At 50.1% G+C, this 19,007-nt stretch overlaps 2 protein-coding genes across 5 annotated transcripts in view; one reads left to right on the top strand and one right to left on the bottom strand.

Moving 5' to 3' along the window:
• Rbms2 (RNA binding motif single stranded interacting protein 2) overlaps window positions 1-9,339 on the top strand; it is a 53,197-nt gene extending 43,858 nt beyond the window's left edge. The window contains exons 9-14 of the mRNA XM_023707366.1: window positions 1,623-1,641; window positions 4,426-4,566; window positions 4,878-4,988; window positions 6,034-6,114; window positions 6,704-6,789; window positions 7,757-9,339. Of these exons, the coding sequence (XP_023563134.1) occupies window positions 1,623-1,641; window positions 4,426-4,566; window positions 4,878-4,988; window positions 6,034-6,114; window positions 6,704-6,784 (433 nt within the window). The 3' untranslated portion in view covers window positions 6,785-6,789; window positions 7,757-9,339. The remainder of the gene's footprint in view (window positions 1-1,622; window positions 1,642-4,425; window positions 4,567-4,877; window positions 4,989-6,033; window positions 6,115-6,703; window positions 6,790-7,756) is intronic.
• A 3,145-nt stretch (window positions 9,340-12,484) lies between these two features.
• Window positions 12,485-19,007, bottom strand: part of Baz2a (bromodomain adjacent to zinc finger domain 2A) — a 42,619-nt gene continuing 36,096 nt past the window's right edge. For 3 of the 4 annotated variants that reach the window (XM_023707354.1, XM_023707355.1, XM_004647056.2), the window contains 10 exons: window positions 18,125-18,795; window positions 17,772-17,994; window positions 17,503-17,658; window positions 17,244-17,395; window positions 16,532-16,821; window positions 16,290-16,422; window positions 16,029-16,175; window positions 15,460-15,689; window positions 15,213-15,356; window positions 12,485-15,129 (listed from right to left, as the gene is read on the bottom strand). In XM_023707354.1, the coding sequence (XP_023563122.1) occupies window positions 14,964-15,129; window positions 15,213-15,356; window positions 15,460-15,689; window positions 16,029-16,175; window positions 16,290-16,422; window positions 16,532-16,821; window positions 17,244-17,395; window positions 17,503-17,658; window positions 17,772-17,994; window positions 18,125-18,795 (2,312 nt within the window). In that variant the 3' untranslated portion in view covers window positions 12,485-14,963. The remainder of the gene's footprint in view (window positions 15,130-15,212; window positions 15,357-15,459; window positions 15,690-16,028; window positions 16,176-16,289; window positions 16,423-16,531; window positions 16,822-17,243; window positions 17,396-17,502; window positions 17,659-17,771; window positions 17,995-18,124; window positions 18,796-19,007) is intronic. The other variant, XM_023707353.1, reaches the window with a different exon arrangement.

Here is a 19,007-nt window from a genome sequence, read left to right as displayed (position 1 = left end):
AAAGTGTGGTCCCTAAAAAAAAACAAAGTGTGGTCCCTGCCCCAGTTGATAGGGGCATTACCTTTATAACACAATTTTTTTTTTTTTTTTTTTGAGACAGGCTCTCACTTCATAGCCCAGGGCAGCTTCACATGGGCAGCGATCTTCCCGTGTCAGCCTCCTGAGTCTGTAACTGCAAGTGTGCATCACCACACCTGGCTGAGCATAATTTTTTTTGACTCCTCTGTAGCTCTGCTGAATTAGCAGCTCTGAGGATGAGGGCCTCCAAATGATTCTGCCCCCAGCTAGTGTTAAGATCCTTTACTCTAATACTGGTTTTAATGGTTGCATCATATTCCATGCCAGAGTTCTTTAGCTGTATCCCAGTGAAGGCTCTTCATGTAGATTTCTGTTTTGCTGCTACAGATGGGAGTGTTTTCATATCTGGGAGTGAGTTTGCTGGATTGGATAGTGTATGGATGTTGGGGTTTGCAGATACTGCCAGATTGCTTTCCATAAAAGCTGTGTTCTGGCCAGGAATATAGCTCAGTGGCACAGTGCCTGCCTTGCAAGTGCGAGGTTGTGAGTTCAATTCCTGGTACACACACACACACACAAAAGCTGTGTCCCTTTATATCTCCACCAGCAGGATGTGAGTACCCTTTCCCTCCAGCCTTTGCTTCTTTTTTGTTTTGTTTTGTTTTGTTTTGTAGGGAAGGGTCTACAGGGTGTTCAGGGTCTCACTACTAGATTGGATTTGTAGTGATTCTCCTGTTTACAGCCTCCCAAGAGGTGGGATTACAGGCTCATGTCACCACGTCCAGTCTCAGTTGCCCCAGGGTGCACTGAGACAGGGACAGCACAGCAGGCCTGGGGATCAAACCCCCGGCCCCTGCACCTGCTTGCAGGTACTTTAATCCGCTGAGCTATTTAGCTGACCCTAAGATGTACTTTTTTTTTTTTTTTTTGTAGAACCAGGGATTGAACTGAGGCCCTTGTGCTTGCCAGGGAAGCACTTATCCACTGAGCCATCTCCCCGGCTAGATCAGATTCTTGTAAGATATACTTCTTAAGAGGTTCCTTATAAGGATTTTTCATTGCAACATGCAGGTTTCCTTTGCTGGTTACCTGTTTATACTGTAAACAACCTCTTCTCCGCAGGGCTACACGAGTTTCAGGACCTGGGAGGCAGCCAGCAGCCGTTATCCCATGTGTCAATGTCTTCCTCCCTAGACCATGGCAAACAGCGACCAGCACAGCCATGGTTTCCGTCCCTCTCAATTTTTTTGTTTTTTTAATGGGAAAAGTGTATTTAGAATTATAGCCAGCTGGACTCAGTGTAGATGAGCCTAATTTTGTTGGCAACATCTAATTCATAATCAAGAGCCAGTCGAATATATTCTTCTCTCCATCAGGCCTGATTAGGGTTCTGACCTTGGCAAGATCAGTGTCATAAAGCTTCTTCACAGCTTGTTTGGTGCTTATTGGCTTTGACATCCGCAATGAATACGAGTGTGTTGTTATCCTCGATCTTTTTCATGGCTGACTCTGTGGTTAGGGAACTTGATGATGGCGTAGTGGTCAAGCTTGTTTCTCCTGGGGGTGCTCTTCAGAGGGTATTTGGGCTGCCTCTGGAGCCGCAGTGTCATGGGATGGCGGAAGGTGGGTGATGTTCGTTTCTTTTTCTTCTTCTTTTTTTTTTTTTTTTTGGCAGAACTGGGGATTGAACTCAGGCCCTTGTGCTTGCTAGGGAAGCGCTTATTCCACTGAGCCATCTCCCCGGCCCATCTATCTTCTTTTTGTGGCTGTGGATGCCTCTCAGCACGGCCTTCTTGGCCTTCAAAGCTTTTGCTTTGGCTTCAGCTTTGGAAGGGGCAGGGGCTTCCTTCTTCACCTTCGGCACCATCTTGGTAAAAAGGCTCTGGGAATCAAATTTAATCAGATTTTATTGGTGTATTTTAGACATACATAATAGTCACATTCATCATAGAGAATTTCACCTGTACATGATACAACTCGTTTTTCTCATTTCCCTCCCCAGCCCTCCTCCCCTCCCCATTTACAAAGCTTTGCTTCCATGTTTTCCTTCTTTTCTCTTTTAATTTTTTTCCCTTCTCCTCATATATAATTAAATGAGTCTTTTTCTTTTGCAGCCTTTGAATTGCCCTCCTCATTAAAGGGGCTCCAGTAGTGCAGCTTTTGGTCTCCTAGGCTGTATATAAGCTCTCCAAGGTCTTATTGTTTTACACTGAAGTGTGGGATCATCAGGAATCTGTTTTTATGGATAGCATAAGATAAGGGTCCTTGGGCCAGCGAGACAACTCAGTGGTCTAAAGCGCCTGCTTAGGCAAGCTTAGGCAAGCGCAAGAACTGCGCAAGAACTGCGGTTCGATCCCCGGCACCACCTGCCCTACCAGCTCCACCCTCAGGGTGGGCTGAGCTGGCCACAAAAAAAGAGATAAGGGTCCTGTTATGTTTTCTTCCAGAATGGCAGTCAGCTAGTCTAGCATCAAATTACTAAATAATACATTCTTTCCCTGTGGAGTTGAGAGGCCCTGGCAGCTTCTTTTTCTTTTCTTCCTTTTTTTCTTTTTTTGAGACAGGGTCTTGCTCTGTAGTTCAGGCTGGCCTTGAGCTCACTTTGTAGCCCAGGCTGGTCTTGTATTGCAATGATCCTCCTGCCTCCACCTTTAGCATACTGGGATTATAGGTGTGCAGCACCACACCTGGCCCCCACACCATTTATTCCTTAGGCTAGCTTTCTTCCAGTGAAGATGTTTGGCTCCTTTGTCAAAGATCAGGGGCCCGAGTGTGCTTGGACTTTCTGCATCTTTTATTCTACTGTCTCTAGGGTCTGGCTTTTTTTTTTTTTTTTTAATCTAAGCAGCTTCTGTGTCTCTAGATTTGCCTGTTTGATAGTTTGAACACATAATGTATGTGATCTTTCGTGTCTGGCTTATTTACTGAGCATGTTTCCAGTACATTCACATTTTAGTGTACATTCGTACTTCGTTCTCTTCTATGGCTGTTTCTCCCTTTTAACCTATCATAAATAATACTTCTTGGAACGTTTCCATATGAGTTTTTAAGAGAGAGAGAGAGTGTGTGTGTGTTCATCTCCCCACGTGCACAGCTAGAGGTACTGAAATCTGATGCTTCACTTCTTGAGGAACTGGTGAAGTGTTTCCAAAATGACTGCACTGTTTGACATTTCCACCAGTCTGGGGACCTGTGCTGTTCTGGCTCTTTTTTTTTTTTTTTTTGAGACAGGGTCTTACCATGTAGTTCTGGCTGGCCTTGAATGCACTATCTAGTGCAGGCTGGCTGAACTTGTGACAGTCCTCCTGCCTCAGCCTCCTAAGTGTTCTGGCTCTTTAATGGCAATCATCCTGGGTGTGTGTTGTGCCCTACTGTGGCTCTGATCTGCATTGGAACCTCTTTTGTATGCATTTGGCCATTTGTATATCTTCTGATATAAATGCCTATCTAAGGCCTGTGCCCATTTTTTTTTAATTTTTATATTTTAGGGAGGGGTCTACAGGGTGTTCAGGGTCTCACTACTAGATTGGACTCGTAGTGATCTGCCTGTTTACAGTCTCCCAAGAGCTGGGATTACAAGCATGCACCTCCACACCCAGTCTCAATTGCTGTCTCAGCAAGCCCTAGTGGGGGGGCGGAGCCGGCATGGCAGGCCTAAGAATTGAACCCCCGGCCCCTGCGCCTGCTTGCAGGCACTTTAATCTGCTGAGCTATTTGGCTGGCCCGTGTACCCATTTTAAATACTGGGTAAATTATTGAGTTATATGAGTAATATATTTTATATTTTATTTATTTATTTATTTGTGTGTGTGTGTGTGGCCAGCTCAGCCCACCAGGGGGCGGGGCTGGCTGGCATGTGGTGCTGGGGATTGAACCGCGGTCCCAGTGCTTGCTAAGCTTGTTTTAAGTAGGTGCTTTAGACCACTGAGCCATCTCACCAGCCCATGAGTAATATATTTTAAATAATTTAGGGCCAGCCAGATTGCTTAGGCCGAGCACAGCGGTTGGGGTGTGATCCCTGGCGTGCTATGCTGGCCCTGCTCCTGAGGCTCACTGAGCCCGCGCTTAAGACTGCGCATGGTGGCGCACACCTATAATCCCAGCAGTTGGGAGGCTGAAAGTCACTAGGAGAATCACTAGGAGTCTAATCTACATAGTGACCTTGTAAACCCATGTACTAAATACATAAAAAATAGCAGCAACAACAAAAAACCCAATTTATTCTTTTGTTTTGTTTGGATTTTTTGAGACAGGGTCTCAGTATGTAGTTCAGGCTGACCTTGAACTCACAAAAATCCTCCTGCCTCAGCCACCCCCGTGCTTGAGTTACAGGTGTGCACCACCATGCCTGGCAAAAATTTACTCTTTATGTTTTTGTATTCTGAGGGGGAAGTCTAATGTGATCAGATCACTGGGCTGAACAGTAGCTTCTGGGTGCTAACACTTCTGTTTGTTTGTTGCTCATGTCAGAGAGTGGCCCAGGCGTCTCCTCTGCAAGTCCCTAACCCATCCTGGCTGCACCACCAGTCGTACCTCATGCCGCCATCCGTGAGTGATCAGACCGGGGCAGAGTGAGAGGCAGCTGGCCGGAAGGAGAGGCTGGAGGGAAAGAGCATTGGGCGTGGAGGACGGGAGGCCCTGGTGTGCGCTAGGCCCTGGCCCTGTGCAGCCCAACTCTGAGCCTTCATGTTTGGCTTTGACTGGGTCCTTCCAGACTGAAGGGCAGCGAGCCTGTTCTTGCAGCAAGCCAGGCCGCTGCTCACAAGGGCTTGGGAGTGTCTGTCCTCTGGGTTCCTAGTAGCCACCGGTCACCACTTTAGGATGCTGCCCGTGACACTGCCCCTTGTTGTTCCCTCAAGGGTTCCGTTCTGACGCCAGGGATGGATCACCCCATTTCTCTTCAGCCAGCCTCCATGATGGGACCCCTGACCCAGCAACTGGGCCACCTCTCACTCAGCAGCACGGGCACGGTAAAGCAGCGCATTTCTGACTGTGGAGGTGCACAGAGCAGGGAACCCTGAGTGCACAGGACTCTGCAGCAGAGCTGCTGTGGTCGCCAGGCGACCACATGGTGTCAGAGTTAGAGACACTGCGGAGATGGCCTATGAGCCAGAGGCAGCCCTTCTGCCCACTCCACCGCCCCCACCAGCCCTGAGCTGCTTCCTGCTCTAGCACTAAGTGAACAGTGGTTCTGTGTGTGAATTTTTTAAACTATTATGAAATTTGTATTCATACCTGTTTGTGTATTAATTTAACAATACTCATTCCTTTATCAAAATAATAATAGGAAGAAAACGTTAAGTGTCTTTCAGGCCTACCCAGTATGGCTTTGCAGAAATGCTCAAGGGCAGGGAAGACAGGGCGTTGAGGAAAAGCAGAAGCCAGCAGAAAGAGAGCGGAAAAGGCCAGGTGTGGTGGCGCACACTTGTGAGCCCTGCACCCAGGAGGCTGAGGCAGGAAGATCGACGGGAATTTAAGGCCATCCTGGATTACATAGTCAGTTCAAGGCCAACCTGAACCTCATAACAAGACCCTGGCTTGAAAAAAGGAAAGAAAAAAAAAAAAAAAAAAAAAAAAGGAAAGGGGGCCCCCCAGGGAGCTTAGGGGGAAGCTTTTTTTTTTTTTTTTTTTTTTGCAGAACCAGGGAATGAACTCAGGCCCTTGCACTTTCCAGGGAAGCGCTTATTGCACTGAGCCATCTCCCCGGCCCCAGGGAGAAGCATTTCTAAGGCAGTATACTTTAGAATGCTTTTATTTCCCTTGAGACAGTCTCACTGTGTACTTAGGCTACCCTTGAACTCTAGCCCATCCTCCTGCTTCAACCTCCTGAGTCCTGGGGCTCCAGACATGCACGGCACTGTAAGTTCTCACAATGCTTTTAAGATCCTTCTGCCCAGGTCAATTAAAGTAGACCCTCCGGAGGCGGAGCACAGCACGGGGATACGTAAAAGCTGCCCAGTTGTCTAACCGGTACCGAGAATCATAACTAAAAGCCTGCCGATGCTTCCGTCCTAGTACGTGCCGACAGCTGCAGCTATGCCCGGAGCTTACGTCTCCCAGTACGCACCTGTGCCTTCTTCCAGCGTTTCTGTGGAGGTAGGAGCGTGGTTTCTTTGGAGTAAGGATGGGACAGTGGCGAGGCAGAGCTTCCCCTGTTCACGATCTTCCGCTCACAGTGACACTGGTTCTGTGTTCACTAATAGCTGTAGGTATGTGAGGAGTGCAGGAAGGAAAGACTTAATCCCCCCACCCCCCCACTGAGCCGGTGACTGAGTCCAGGTGTGCTGGCGCTGGCCTGTAATCCCAGGGCTGGGGAAGCGGAAAGCAGCAGGGTCACTAAGAGTCTGAGCTGTGTAGTGAGACTGTACAAAATACGTTTAAAATAAATAAAGGAAGGGGAAAAACCAAGACCACAAGACTAAGGGTCTGGGGAGATAGCTCAGCGGCATTAAGCCCCTGCCTGGCAAGTGCACGGTCCGGAATTCCATCCCTGGTACCCGAAAACAAACAACAAAAAACCTGCTCAAGTGTTTTCCAGGGTGGCCACACGCCTTCCTGTCCTTCCGGTGGTGCGGTGCGGGGTGCGCGCCCTCGCGTGTGCGGGGCGTGGGGCCCAGGGAGGCCTCCGCTTCAGCGGGAGGCAGGAGGGGAAGCACAGTGACTCTCTTTCTTGGCTGTGGCGCAGGAGAACGGCGGGCAGCAGAGCCAAGTGCCGGTGGAGACGCCCTCGGAGCCCGGGGTCTACTCCTTCCAGTTCAGCAAGTAATGGCGGTAAGGGGGTGCTCGGCGCCGCAGCTCAGGGGCTCTCGCGTCCCCCACCTTCCATCTCTCCAGCTGGGCGTGGAGCCGCCCTAGGTCCTCCCTGCCCTTGTCGGGTAGACAAGAAGTCCTGGAGATGCCCAGACCTCGCAGGCCACTAGCCTGGAGTCTGAGAGTGCTAACCCCGGCGGCGAGGCGCCCAGCGCTGGCGCAGCCCCGACGGCCCCTTTTGTATGCGCTGCGTTCGAGGAGTGAATTTTTTTCCCTCTGGCAAAGAAAATTTTTGCTTTATTGAAATTGGAATATCCACCGGGAAGATAGCTCAGCAGCACAAGCACCTGCCTAGCAAGCACAAGGTCCTGAGTTCAATTCCCAGAGCCAAAAAACCCCCAAAACACAGAACAATATCCTCTCCTCCCACCTCAGGTGCGGTAGCTGGGCGCTCCCCTCCGCTCCCCGCCAGCCCCATGCCCTGTGCTGGCCGCGTCCCAGTCAGCTGCTCTGAGACAGTCTGGTTATTGGGAAGACCTTCATCCACTTCGTTACTGTTTCTTAGAGAAAGATGTGGTGCTAGACCATTGGTGAAGGAGGGACTCCATCTTGTTGAATTTAGTTGTGGAGTTCAAAAACATGTATGTTTCAAAAAATAAGAATTTTTTTTTTTTTTTTTTTTTTTTTTTTTTTTTTTTTTTTTTTTTTTTTTTTTTTTAAACAGGGAATTGAACTCAGCACTTATTCTGCTGAGCCATCTCCCTGACCCTCCTTGTTTAGTTTTTGAGACAGGCTTTCACTATGCAGTTCAGGCTGACCTTGAACTCACAGAGATCCTCCTGCCTCAGCCTCCCAGGTGCTGGGATTATAGGCTACCGCACCTGGCTAAAATTTTCTTTGTAAAGTTCTCAGTTCACACAACCCATCTCTTCACACATTTCTTGTCTTTTTTTCTCTGAAGATCGTTCTTTTTCTCTTTTCCATACAGCTGAACTTGCCTGCTTACCCTTTTCACAGTTTTTAATTTTGTGAATTTTTTGGAATGAAATTTCATATGGAATTTGGGGGTGGTGCTGGGCAAGGAGCAAGCTAGAACACTAAGCAGCAGGCAAAGTGGCTTTTCCTCTGCCCTGAGGACAGCTGCAGGAAGCAGAGCCTGCCCCACAGCCTTCGGAAGCCACCTTCAAGCCAAATGTGGTTGAAGACTTGATCCTTCCCACAAGTTCCACATGGATTTACTGACTTCCTGCTCCTTTCCTTGTGGAAGCTGAATCCCTGTTCTGCAGCCTCCCCTCCCCCTGGCCTGCAGGTCGCTTCTCCCCTGTGTGTGCCCCATGGAGTCTACTTGGCCCTTTGGGCAGGAAGACCAGCAGCATCACCTGTGGCTCTTGACCACAGGTGGTTTGTTTCCCAGGGTCTGTGGTCACACTAAATGTGTGACATTTTTGCCAGCCATGCCTGGGTAAAGGGTGTGTGCTACCAGCAACAGCATCTACTCACTAGCCCCAGGACATCGCTGAGCACCCTGCAGTGCACAAGACACTGGCGCCCCCAGTGAACAATTCTGGCCTGAAATGTCAGTAGTGCCACGGAGAAGCTTTAGTGTGGACGGCGCTTTCCTGCTTGGGGGGCGGGAGGCTGTGTTGCCATCCCAGGGCCTTCTGACACAGTGCTGCTGGCTGGGTGGGTGGGGACACTGGGATCCAGTTTTCCCAGGCTTTGCCTTTTACTGCCCTTTTGTAGGGCGGGAGAACCATCCTGGGTCCTGGTTGAGATGGGGCGAGGCCTGCTGTGTGCACTATGCAGGGCGGGAAAGGACAGAGCTGTCTCAGGCTACAGAGCAACCGTCCTGCCTTGCATGTCTGGACCCCTTCCCTGGAGAACCAGGACTTCAGAAATCATTTTCTTGAGCTGGCTGTGTTGGTGCACACCTATAATCCCAGCATTTGGGAGGCTGAGGCTAGAGAATTACAAATGCAAGGCCAGCCTGCGCTACGGCGTGAGATTACCCTGTCCTGAGGAAAACCAAAGAGAAAATTTTCCTTCCTGTGAAGACAACAGGGAGCTAGGACAGAAAAGCACAGTACAGCCCATCTCACGGTGTGCGAGGCTGGAGACTTTTAGACACCTCTGCCCCACTCCGTAGCTGTCCTTGTCACGAGGCTGGACAGCACTAGAGACAAGATGACCCGGCTCCTGGCTCCTCCCCGCAGAGAATCCGCTGCCCTGGCCAGGCTCCGGCCCACGGGCACTGCCGCTGGAGGGTGGCTTCGGCTCAGCCTGGCACACAAGGCTTTGCCCAGATTTTCCTCCCTCCCCAGAACTGAGTCTCCATCTTCTTCCTGTTTGTCCTTAATGTATCCTTGGGGAAGGGAGTGGGGCTGGGACAGTGAAAAGGACTCAGAAACTAAGGAACAAAATCACCCATTTTCCCACTGGTGCTTCCAACTTCAGGAAAAGCTTATCCAGTAGAAGAGCCCCACGTTCAGTACCCAGCTAGGGTTTGGATGAACCAACAGTGCCTGTTTTTGAGTTTCTTACCATCAGTCACGGGAAGTATACCCTCGCTACTTTCTTTTTTTTTCTTCAAAGTTTTATTGAAAGAGAAAGAGTCGGGACAGGGGCGTGAACCGGCGACCTCGCACTCCACAGCCCAGCGCCTAGACCGCCGCACCAGGTCGCCGCCTCCCTCGCTACTTTCTTATCAGTGACCTTTATAACAGGGTTTGTTCTGTGTAGCCCAGGTTGGCTTCAAATTCTAACCCTCCTGCCTCAGTCTCTGAATGCCGGGGCAGCACATGTGTGCCACCATTCTCGCCTGTCAGTGGCCTTAAAGAGAGCAGACAAACCCAGAACTTCGCTGGGGGGGTGCTGACACGTCTCATTGGACACCTTTCCTGATGGAAGTCGTTGATGTTGCTCCTGTTCTCCTCTGTCTCCCAGGACTCTTGCTTCTGTCTTTTTATACCTAAGAAAGAGTTTAAATGACTCTGGTTTTTTTGTTTTGTTTTAAATTTTGAAATTACTTTCTGAGGGTCTTATGTGACTCTACTTGTTAGATTCTATTAATAAGTGTTCTGGCTTGGGCAGGTTGGGACATGGAAAGTGACCATGAACCATGGTAATGGCACAGAGGTGTTTCTTTTAGGTGCTTTTTGGTGCAAAACAATCCTGTTTTCCCCTCCACTTGTCTGTTTCTCATGGAAGTGTGTGTGTGTGGGGGAGAAGTGATGCGTACTGCACCTCCTGTGAGCTGGTGGGGACAGAGTGAGGGGTCAGCACCTGCTGAATCCTGCTGCTGCCCTGCCTTACTGCTCAACTCAACCATAAGCATGTGCTGTCATCTGGGGGAGGTCCTGGAGCTTGAACCCAGGCCTTTGCTACATCCCTAACCCCTTTTTGCAGGCTCTTGCTAAGTCACTGTATTGCCCAGCTGTGGCTCTAACTTGGGATCCTTCGGGCCCTGTTTCTCAAGTGCTGGTATTGCAAGTGGGTGCCGTTGATCCTGGTAGCAGGTGACAACATCCTTGAACTATTTGCTTTCCAGGCAAACATAGAACACAGCAGAGTGGCTTCGTTGGCTGCTGAGCCTCTTCTGGGCTCTGAGCCTGCTGGCCCCATCTGGTGGCACCACACAGGCTGGCTTGCTGTCAGACTTGATTGACTATGCTGGCTTGAGGTGCAGGTACAGGTTGAGAAGATTTGGGAACAGAGATGGGAAGGGACAGTTTTTGAAGAGCTGCCCTACTGGTGGTCTGGCGGCTCTGGAAAACTAACACCTTTGTCGTGGCCAGGTGGCAGAGGACAGTATGTGCTGCTCCACAGGCTCCTGTCAGCACGCAGGCTCCCTTCCCCTACATGTTTATCAGGGAGTCACTCAGCCCGTGCCTGGGTCTTCTGGCTCCATGGTGTTGTTGTGCAGGAACTCCTTTCACACCCACCCCCTCTCGAGCCCTCAGCCCTCAGCCTTCTGTGCTGCGACAGGAATCTTAGGAAAGAAACCATTGCTGCCCTTCCGCAGGTGCCCCACCTTCTGGGAAAGTGGCAGCACTGCATTCCCCGAAGCCTCTTTGGCTTGAGCCAGGAGCAACCCACTTGGGTGCACGGCCAGGCCTCTGCCAGACCCGAGTCAGTGGGCTTCTCAGAGGGCAGCAGATACAAGCCCATCTGCAGAGGTGGATCTTAAATCTTGTGCCTTGTTATGTGGATCTTCCCCCAATGCCCTTTTAAACCTACTACTCCACTTCTGTGCAATCCACCCTTTAGGTTCTTCAAGCATTAGCAGACTCCTGAAATTCAGTGGGCTTTTCTGCTGCTTCCCCCTATTTTTAAGAAATAGACTTTAGTCTTTATTTTCATGGTGCTGGGGCTAAAAATCTAGGGTCCTTGGCATGCTAGACACATGCTTTACCACTGAGCCACAACCGCGGCCCTCTGCTGCCTTTCCTAGCCTTCCCCTAGCAGCTAAGGGCAGCTGTCTTTGCCACATCTCCTGAAGGGGGCGCTCATGCGCCCTCAGGGTGACCAGCTCACCTCCGCTCCCACTGCTTTTCCCTGGCCTGTCCACCTGGCTGCCCAAGCAGAACCCCGAGCTCCTTTGTCCTTGTTACTTTATCTACCTCAGTCTCACAACGCAACAAGGGCACAAGTGCCTGGCTTTATTGGCTTTCTCTTCATGAGAGTTAAGCTGGGGACTAGAAAGTGCTCATGAACAAATGCAAACTCTTTGGATACTTTCATTTCTGAAATGTCTTTCTTAGAGTTTGGCTCACTAGAACAGCATGGGTGTTGCTGAGAGGCCACAGAAGGGCAGGCCACGGCAGGTCATCCTGCCACAAGGGCACTGGTCAGTGGCTGCCATGGTAACTAAGTACCAAAGAGGGAGTTTGTGACTTACAGGGCTGGAAGCAGAAGTTCCTTCTTCACCTTAATGTCCAGGTGGTTTTCAGAGGTCTCCTTCAGGAGAGCAAAACCCCAGGCTGGAGGGCAGGAACTTTCCCAGCCTGAGTACCTTGAAGTTCACACCCATCCCTGCTGTCCGGAGCCAGGTGGGGGCTCTGCTGCATGCACTTATCACCTCGGAGAGGAAGGAAGTTTAATTTATACTTAAGACATTTTGTACATTTTTCTCCTTACCCAGAGATGTCTAATTTTATACTCTTCTGTGCTTATACCGATGCTACCCTTCTAGTATATTCCTTTTCTGACCCCTGGTCTCCCTATATTTTCCCCTGTAATTTGGTAGGTTTTTTTTTTTTTTCTTAAAAAAAAAAAATAAAACACAAAAGGCTGTGTGTTTTGGTGTCTTTCCACAGGTGGGAGGGAGACGCTGGGGCTGGGTCCTTTTTGCCACTACAGGAGCACAGGTGGCAGGCAGCTCAGGAAGCTAAGGCTCAGGGCTCAGGGCACAGGGCTGGAGCCAGCTTCGCTCCCCCCAGCACCTGTTCCAAGGAAGAAGTGTACGTGTTCCATCCACACACGGTGTGACACAGGAGCCTGCTCCTAGATGCTTTGTGCTTAGCTGAGGCCAAAGCGGGAGTTCAGTCTGGTCTCGGGTATGGAGCGCCTCCTCCCTCAGCCTCCCAGTGCTGGGCTCACGTGTGCACCAGGGATAAACCGGTTTCTTGTGCTACACCCAACAGCCAGGCTCCCCCTTAGTAGGTGTGTGTGAGAACAGTGCAAAAGGGAAGAGAAATACACAGAATCTTTTTGAATCTCTATCAAATGTGGTTTTTATTCAACTGACAAGCACTTTTCTACAGCTGCACTTGTGGAACATCACATGGCAAAAACAGGAGGCTTTTTTCTCTAGACTTTTTTTAACCTTATTAAAAATGAGATTGGTCCTAAAAATATAGAAAGAAATAAATTTAAATTCACAAAAAACTGTACATTATCAAAAAGTCACTAAAACACCACATTTGGTTATATAAAAAGTCAGTCCCTTTTGCTGTAAAAGGAACGTGGAAACGGTGCCGATGGTGTGGTTTTCTTGCTGTCACCAGACTGGTAGGGGAAGGGGAACAAAGAAGGGAGTGGGGGCCGTCTTTTCATTGCCTTCCCTACAAATACTCATGTCAGCAGAGAAATCCACCTAACTCAAGGGGCAGTGAAGATGGGGAAAGTAGAGTGAGATATGGCCCCTCTGCCCCTGCTGTCCCCACCCCTCCAGTTCCCAATCCCCTGCAGAATGCCTGGTCCCTAGAGAGGGAGCTGGGAGAGGAACCCACAGCAGACAAGTGAGACCTCACCCCACCCACCCCACCTCCAACGACGAAAATTAATCTACCTTTTACGCCAGGAGAAAACTGCCATGGGGAGAAAGATGAGCGCCCAACTAGAACAGTTCCAAATGTCTAACACAAAGTTTGTTACAGCGCAGTTATTTAGATAAAATATAAATATTTATGCATAATATAAAGTCAATTCAAATATTCTTCAATCCACCTCTTATTTAAAAGCAAAAAAAAAAAAAAAATCTCAAATAAAATTAAAAGTTGAGGTTTATCTGACAGAAAAGGCGACTTTAGAAATAGGCTCTGGGGGAGGACGTACAGGACTAAGGAGGTGCCCAGGACCTACACTGCCCCTGCCCCCGGTGGCTCTTCAGTGCTGCCAGAAGTACTGGAATGGTCGCTCCGCCGCCAGGCACCCTGTGTGCCGCTGCACCCGTGGACATTTCTGATGCCTCAGCTCTGCTCCAGCAGCCAGCAGCCACCTCCCCAGTGCAAGTACCCGTAATCTCTGGTGGGAGGGGCTTCGCAGGGCAGGAGCAGGCCGGGGCCATGGCTATGGTCGGAGTGAGTTTTCCGCTCAGACTGGAGGCTTCACCTGGGCACAGTCTTGGGGAGAGCAGTGGACCTAGAACCCATCTACTTCCCCGTCCTGTGCTCAGGAATCTCTGCTGCTGGGGAAGGGGTCCCAGGGTACGAGCAGATAAAAGGAAGAAGCATACAACTAAACACAGATGCTCATGGGATTAGGAAAGATCCAGTTCTACCCCTCTCCCTGCAAAAATGTGAGACTAAAAGCTCCTGAGGGGGAAGGGTGCGCCTGCTGAAAGATTGCACAGTTCGAAGAGGCTGGAACAGAAATGACCCAGAGAAATCGTTCCTGTGGTTTCCCAAAGACATAGAAGTGATGGTATGAAACAAGGGAAACAGTAGGAATAAAGACAGACACTTGGGGAAAACAAATGGCTCCCATCATAACAAGGCCGGCGCACGCACGCAAGCACGCACGCACTGCACGCATGCATGTACCGCACCCTCTCTTCCACTCTGAGGCCAGTCAAGTGCTAGCTGGCCTGCATCTCAGAGGTGCACCCAAACTCAGCAGTAGTTGTCCCTGAGGAGTTCCCAAGAGGGAAGTTTGGGAAGCAGGTGGGGAAGGAGACTGAAGGCCCAGGGTGCTGGCCACCTTCTCCCCAGCCAGAGTTTCAGAAAAGGCTTGAAACTCAGCATGTGAGGAGCATCCACCATTTTAGATGGGACAGCTATCAGCAGGATGATAAGAACAAAGAAAAAAATAGGGGATTTCTAAATTTTTTTCCTTTGGGGGAAAATGAGGGAGGAACCCGTACATAAGAATTTTACATTATTAGATAAGAAAACCTGAAAAAAAAAAAAAAAAAAAGATGAAAAGGAAGGGAAGCCAAGAGGAAGAAAGACGGGGAGGGTCTGCACGTGGAAGCAGCATGTCCAGGGCCTGTGTCGGCGACACGCCTGGGGTTAAGTCCACTTTACTGGCCGTCACTGCGGGTCCGCACACAGTACAGAGTGTTTCTCGGTTTCACACATTCACTAAGAACTATTGCTATTGTTAAATCACCCCAATACACTGGGGTGTGGACAGGGAGGGAGAGGAAGTAAGGAGGAGGAAGTAGGGAATTCTTTCCCCCTCTCCATTTTTAATTAGGAAATAAAACAGAAAGGAAAAATTATTTTTCTTTCTTTTTGGCTTTTCAGTCCAGAAGGACCTCATCTCCACACCTCTTATTTGAGGAGCAGGAGGAGGAAGGTTGAAAGGGGACTAAGGGTAACAGGATGTGGGTACTGCCAAGGGCAGGTCAAAAATCAGCTCTATCTGACTTTAGTCTGGCCCAGGGCAGCATCAGCAGGTGTGAATGGCAGGTTTTGTTTGGAAGGTGCGGAGGAGGTCACGAGGTCACGAGGTGACTCCACACCTCTTCTGCCTCAGAGATTGGCCTGTTTTCCCTGATAAAACTCTTCCCAGCGGCTCTCGAAGAACTGGCGCATAATGTGCCCCGCCTTGCCCACTTCAGAGTCATCCTCGTTGAAGGTCTGGCAGTTGTCAAAAACCAAGAGGGCATCAGCTGCAAACTCCTCTGAGCTGGTATACCTGAGAGGAGCAGAGGGGAGCTGTAGGCCCAGGGAGTTGCAGAGTAACACAAAGGATCCAGGGAGTCATCAACATCCACTTACCCTCCCCGGAGCAGCCGCTCCCGCATGGTGGAAAAATCCATCGGGTTCTTGATGATGCGCCGGTAGCCACTCACCAGCCGTGGATTAACAGGCTCCAGGAAAGGCCAGGCTGCGTCATGGGACTCCATCTCCATCAGGATAATCCTACCAGTACAGGGACAGCAATGGCTCCATTTCAGAAGCATGAACACGCACACTGAACCCTCCCAGTCCTCTTCTGGAGGATGGGTTGGATGAATCCACTCACTCGCAGAACGTGAGGTCACTGTGGTGGCTCCGCATGGAGAGTCGCCGTCGCTTGGAGGGTGACAGCCCATCTTCTGAGCACCGGGGCACTGAGGCTGGGCTCTCTCGGCCCCTTGACAGTACCCGCCGCCGCCGCCCCTCAGCCTCTGGGAAGTTTAGTGAGCAGCCACTTCTCCGCTTCTGCCCTCGCTTTGGGAAACCAGGCTTCTGAGTGAACTCTTCCTCTACCTGCTGAGAATGGAAAAGGTAGAGGTCAGCAACAGTGAAGATTCACTCTGCCTACCTTCTAGCTTGTTAGAATCCCTAGGTGTAACTGAGGCTTCAAAATACCTTCCTATATAAGCCAGCATATGAATTTATTCAGATAATCCAATACATAGGGGTAAATGGAAAGGCATAATTACTCAATTTATGGAGAAGCAACTGAGGCTATAAAATTTAAGTGGTTTTTCCAAAGGAGGACTACAATCTAGGTCTCCTAACACCCTGAATTCATTCTAAGCTGAGGTTGGGGACTGAGTGACATTTGTAGGACTGGTGGTACATGGGATGGAAAGAGAGAGATCTCACCTGGGCCAAACAGACAGCACAGAACCAGTCCCCTTCTGGGACAGCTTCCATCTTGGGCCGATGGCAGTAAATGTGGCAGCCACGGTCACACCCATCACAAAGCAGAAGAAACTCATCGTTGTCACCCTTCCGGCAGACTAGACAGGTCTGGACCAAGGTTGAGAGGACACACAGTGAGCCTTTAAGCCTCTGCCTACCTGCCACCCCACCCACCCTGGCAGGCTGGCTCTTTGGCCTTTCTTGGCTTTCTCTGCCTCTTACCACTTTGTTGACAGACTTTTCCCAGGCGATGGACCGCTCCAGCTGGCCCATGCACAAGCACACCTGGGCTGCACTCCGGCATCGCTCAAGAGTCTGACGCCAGACACGAACACGAGGAGTGATTTCATATGAGCTGTAGGGAGGAAATGGTGATGTGCGGATAAGGCACCAGACCAAGTGAAGTGAAGAAGCGCTTTGCCTTGCTTTCTGATACCAAGAATGAAAGAGTGGGAACCACTCACATCTCTGTCATGTTGCCCTCAGGAGCCCCGTTGGGTGTGCTGAGCAAGGCTTTTTCTAGCACCACCTCATGAGCGGGCCAGAGAGGTTCCCGCAGATATCGCCGCTCCACATTCTGTTCTAAAGCAGCCAGTCGCATCACAGCCAGGTCCAGAGGGTTAGTACTTTTACGCTGAGGTGCCAATCCTTCTCTGCTGCGACCTCTCCAGGTGATATCCTCCTGGGAGTCAGGCAGATGTTCACAGTAGGCCAGGTCTTCACGAGTAGAATCTGGGCTAGGACACATCCAACCCTTCAGGTGGGAAAGCATAATAAAACTCATCATAAAGGTGAAAAAGACCTACTTAAAAAGAAAAAAAAAAAAAGAAAAAAGACCTATTTCAAGGGCTAGGGGTATAGCTCAGTGGCATATGTGCCTGCCTGGCAAGTGCCAAGGTCCAGAATTGATCCCTGGTGCTGGGGGAAAAAAGACCTATTTTAAGTTCATGGAAGGTAAAACATTCCTATTTTCTAAACACTATTTTCTAAATAGTGTGTTTGTGTTTGAGACAGAGTCTCACTAGTAGTTCAGACTGGCTTTCAACTCATGGCAATCCTCTTGCCTCGCCCTGCACCCAAGTGCTGAGATTTCAGGTATAAGCCACCATGCCCAGAGTTTAAGGGATTAAAGGCCTTTTCCAAACAACTCCCCACCCAGTGCCAATCCCAGTATACCCGAATCTGCAGATCAGACAGGATAACTCGCTGTTCCAGATCCTCTACGCACTGAAGCACAGCTAGGTCTGTTTCGTATGTCTTCTCTTTGGGTGACCAGCTCATAATCCCTTCTTGAAAGGGAGGTAGCTGATGAGGCTCAAAAATGGGATCTGAGAAGTAAACACACAGAAGAGGAGGCCCATGAGGTTATTACTGAAAAGCAACTCACATTGGCCCTTGGCTCTTTAGTTCAGGCTGGGTGAAGGCATCTATTTACCAGCTGAGGGCCGTGAGCAGACTTCTAGCAAGAAGTTCCTGTGCTTGTTAAGGTGTTTGTGAAGTGCCTTTTCCCGGATGCCTCGGGGGTGTAAGGCCTTGAGCATGGCATCTAGCATTTCAGGATCTTGGATCCACCACCAGCCTGAGCGCATCTCTGAAAACAAGGGATCCGTGGGGCAAGGCTTGGGAAGCAGCTGTGAAACACAATGCCCACCCGGGTATCATGCTTCCATGAACTCTGAGCCCATTCCACCCAGGATAACTCACCAGGGGGAACAGGTAGGGCTGTCAGCTGTGTTAGATATCGTTGCTCCACCTGTTTGAAGAACTTGCTGGGAGGTCTCCCTCTCCGTTTCGGCTGTCCCAGCACTGTGGGACTCTGTGGTATTTCTCCAGAATCTGATGCTCGCCTCTTAGGAGTTAGGCCAGTCAAGGGGGTAGAAGAGAACTGTGCTGGAGAACAGGGGTTGGCAGCACTAGGTCTGTTCATCTGTGAATAAAACAAGACTTAAGAGGATGAGGATAATTTCACATGTACAGGTTTCCTCAATTTAACAGTTCCACAGCTGCAGAGCCTGTGGAAAGATGAAGTCAACAGCATACTTTTTCTGGCAACTTACTAGCTTGGCAGAGGCAGGCAGCTGAGAGGAAGGAGTGGGTTGGTCCTCAGAAACCGCAGGGGGTGGAGTAGGGGCAGCATTGCAGGGCACTTGGGCTGTGAAGTTAAACCAGGATGCTAGAGGATCAGGGCCAGACTCTGCCTTATCAGGTTCCTCCATAGGCTGTGCGGGGGCTGGGTCTAGCTTTCCTGGGCTGCTATCAGGTGTGAGGACTGAGCTACTCAGCAAGGAGCCATGGCTCTGGGTCTGGCTCAGCCAAGACAGGAAGGCTGACTGGCTGAGGTCATGCTGGCTCTGACCCAAAGACAAAGGGGAGCCTTCTGGCTCCAGGAATTCATAATGGGGCTGGGGTTGCGGCTGGGGCTGGGGCTGGGGCTGGAGCTGGGGCTTGGGCTGGGTAGAAGCCTGATGCTGAGGATGGGGCTGTGCCTTGGGTTGAAGCTGGGCCTGGGATTGTTCGGAATTCTCGCCCTTGAGAGAGGACTTCAGGTTCCGAGCTTGCATAGACCCAGGCTTAGTTTTTCGAGGTCGGCCTCGTGTCCGGGCAGGAGAACTGGCAGAGATGCTGGAGCCACTTAACTCTCTCTTCACAGAGAAGAGCACAGGAGTAGGTACTGGATGGACTGGCACCTTTAAGGAGTCAGTTTCCTGCTTTATCATATCTTCAGGAACTACAAAAAGAATTAAAGACACATACTGATATATAATTGGAAAGAACACAAAAACAATATATACTTTTTTTTAAAATGAAAAGTTTGGGGACTGGTGAGATGGCTCAGTGGTCTGGAGCACCTACTTAGAACAAGCTCAGCAAAGCACAGGGATGGCGGTTCAATCCCCCAGCACCACATGCCAGCCAGCCCTGCCCCCTGGTGGGCTGAGA

Source organism: Octodon degus, unplaced genomic scaffold (genome assembly GCF_000260255.1).
Source record: "Octodon degus isolate 3935 unplaced genomic scaffold, OctDeg1.0 scaffold00287, whole genome shotgun sequence".
Classification (NCBI taxonomy): Eukaryota; Metazoa; Chordata; class Mammalia; order Rodentia; family Octodontidae; genus Octodon; species Octodon degus.
The sequence above is the reverse complement of the archived record's forward strand: the minus strand, read 5'-3'. Positions and strand labels throughout refer to the sequence as shown.